General features: G+C 37.9%; 2 protein-coding genes across 2 annotated transcripts in view; one reads left to right on the top strand and one right to left on the bottom strand.

Moving 5' to 3' along the window:
- Positions 1 to 2,109, top strand: part of LOC105157544 (GTP-binding nuclear protein Ran2-like) — a gene marked incomplete in the record, with an annotated part of 2,475 nt that extends 366 nt beyond the window's left edge. Inside the window, 6 exon segments of the mRNA XM_011073953.2 lie at positions 1 to 24; positions 379 to 496; positions 1,154 to 1,243; positions 1,328 to 1,507; positions 1,603 to 1,680; positions 1,802 to 2,109. Coding sequence (XP_011072255.1) covers positions 1 to 24; positions 379 to 496; positions 1,154 to 1,243; positions 1,328 to 1,507; positions 1,603 to 1,680; positions 1,802 to 1,871 — 560 coding nt within the window.
- Positions 2,239 to 2,975, bottom strand: part of LOC105157545 (cytochrome c1-2, heme protein, mitochondrial-like) — a gene marked incomplete in the record, with an annotated part of 4,009 nt that continues 3,272 nt past the window's right edge. The window contains 1 exon segment of the mRNA XM_020692790.1: positions 2,239 to 2,604. Coding sequence (XP_020548449.1) covers positions 2,488 to 2,604 — 117 coding nt within the window.

The following is a 2,975-nucleotide window of genomic DNA, read 5'->3' as shown; positions in this document are numbered from 1 at the left end:
GAGAGTTTGAGAAGAAATACGAGCGTAAGTGTTTGTTTCTCAGTGATCTGACTTCTGATTGTGATGAACTTTTGTTACACATATTGAAGTATAAATTTGTTGATGCACGTATCTGTGACTGCGTGTGCATATCACGCATTTAACCTCAGACACGTATACCTGAGGTTGTACTGGGGTTGCATGGTAATTTACTTTGACCTACAACAGCTGCGTGCAAGTGAATGGTCTGAAGATACATCTACAAACTTATGTTGGCTTGATTGTGCATCTACACATGCTATGGCCATTGTGACCTGTGTGTCTATTGGTGTGTTTTAAGAGTATAATGATAATCAAGTGATTGAAAAGAGAATTTGGTGCTTCTGTTTGGATTTACAGCCACCATTGGTGTTGAAGTGCATCCACTTGACTTCTTCACAAACTTTGGGAAGATAAGATTTTACTGTTGGGATACTGCTGGGCAGGAAAAGTTTGGAGGACTCAGAGATGGTTACTAGTAAGTTTTCTCATGATTATTTTGTTGTTGATTGTTGCTAGTGGGTTTTCTCATAATTATTATGTTGTCATAGCTATTTTCTGCCTCTATATTTTGAGGGTGTGAGATACTTGCACTACCTGCTGGCTATTTTTCCCGAACCCCATATCTGATGAAAATCTTCATAAAAGCAACATAAGCAAAAGTTACACCAACTAAATGATCAATCAAGAAGAGCTCCCCAGTTGTGCTTAGTCAGTCGACAAATTTCTTAGGTATTAATATCTTTCTTTTTTCCCTGCTGCACCTGCTTGGCGTTATGAAGGGCAAAAGAATATGTTTTTCTAGCTATGACAAGCTTATAGTGCGTTTTGAGCATTTAGTTGAATAGGCCTTCCAACGAAAAGGTCGAGATTGCAGATTTGCCTGATGCTATTGTTAATCTTCTGAACACTTCTAGGATGAGGATGTTATATGACTCTGTTTCCTTGTTCACGAATTTATACTCTTGAAACCTGATATGTTAAATTACATCAGAAGAGTAGGAGCTTGATGAGCAGAATGCTGATAGGACATTTTACCAGAAAACAATTACTCTCGGCTCTTTACTTTTATGCTGGTTCTGTCTCCGCATCAATATGAAACTAATGCAACTTAATTCTTATCTGATCCATGCAGTATTCACGGGAATTGTGCGATTATAATGTTTGATGTAACAGCACGTCTGACCTACAAGAATGTCCCAACATGGCATCGGGATCTTTGCAGGTACTTCTCAGAAATTCTCGGTATTGCTTAAATATTAGCTGCCAAGAGAATCCTGACTAAGTAATCTTCTTCTGTCACTGTTAGGGTGTGTGAGAATATACCAATTGTATTATGTGGGAACAAGATTGATGTAAAGAACAGGCAGGTCAAAGCAAAGCAGATCACTTTCCATAGAAAGAAGAATCTCCAGTACTATGAGATCTCAGCAAAGAGCAACTATAATTTCGAGAAGCCTTTCCTGTATCTTGCTAGAAAACTTGCAGGGTAATTTTGGTAACAGTTTTTAGTGTTGATATACCCTCGTCCGGCAACTACTTATTTTTATGGATTTTTTCATGAGAAACATCCTCTTGCTGCAGGGCTCCTGACTTATACTTTGTTGAGTCGCCTGCACTTGCTCCCCCGGAAGTCCAATTTGATTTGGTTGAACAGTTAAAGTAAGATAAAACATAGTACTTTATTTTTGAGCTTCTCTGAAATTTCTTTCATTTGGGCATCTTTTAATTATAGATACATCATGATTGTTAGTCTAAGTACAGTGTTGAACTCTCGTTGCAGGCATGAAGAGGAACTCAAGACCGCAATGAACCAGCCTCTTCCCGATGACGATGAGGACTTTACAGAATAGACAGAGTTGCTGGGCTGAAAACCACCTGCTCTCTGTTAGTCTAGTAAAATGAGTTTCAAATTGTGTGGTCTGGAAAGTTATATCAGAGGTCACTGAGTGGGACTTAAAGTTGATGTTGGTAAATTACCCTGAATTTGAAACTCATTTCTTCTGATACTAAGTATAGTTGATACATGTATCGTTCATTATCTTCCGCAAATGGCAGTAATTTATTTTCAAATCCAGGTTTAAGCAGTAACATCAGATTTGCAAATCGTTTGCCCCTGGCTAAAAGTAAATACATAGACATGACATTCATATCCCACCACAACCTTCTTGAGGCAGTGAAATCTGGCAAATGCATAAACCTTCAACGGGAGGAACAAAGCAAGCTAAATTCAGAACATTTGGAACATAAAATTACGAAGTTGCAACTTTATCAGGACACAAGTGCATAATACATAACTCTCATGATGACACGACTAATCTTTCCTTGGAAGAAATACTAGTTGGACTCCTTACAGAAATTTGCATCATACATTAGTTATAAGGTGGTTAAATTTTTTATTAAGTACAAGCCAATTAAGTAAAACAATACTTCTCGTATCAACTCCATGGTGTAAGAAAACTTCAAGTTTCAGTTGACTACGTCAAGAACCAACTTTCTGGACTTGAAAACTGACCATTTCAAGCGTCTGTAATACCCGGCCTGGAGAAGTGCGAGTGACAGTACAAAAATCCATTTGAAACCCATCTGTCAGTATTGCAAAGGGAAGAAGGTTATACAAGCAGGCCGGTAGCTATGGAGGTAGAGACTCGTAGGACTTGTACGACAGAAGTTTTAATAAAACTAGTTTCCAGATCAAGAATAATGCCAGCATAAACACAAAAGAAAGGCCCCAAATACATGAGGTGATTCTAAAGCTAAACAAGATTAATTTAATGTTTGTAGATCACAGATGATCTTTTTGATATATTCAAAATATCAGATGTAAGAAGTGGACAGATGCACATACATTACGATTTACCTATCTGTCATTATTTTTATGTTATCATTTTTATCTTCTATTTTTCTTTTTTTCTTTTTTTGTGGGGGGGGGGGGGGGGGGCTTTGGGGGGGCTCCT

This window comes from Sesamum indicum, linkage group LG3, assembly GCF_000512975.1.
Source record: "Sesamum indicum cultivar Zhongzhi No. 13 linkage group LG3, S_indicum_v1.0, whole genome shotgun sequence".
Taxonomy (NCBI): domain Eukaryota; kingdom Viridiplantae; phylum Streptophyta; class Magnoliopsida; order Lamiales; family Pedaliaceae; genus Sesamum; species Sesamum indicum.
The sequence above is the reverse complement of the archived record's forward strand: the minus strand, read 5'-3'. Positions and strand labels throughout refer to the sequence as shown.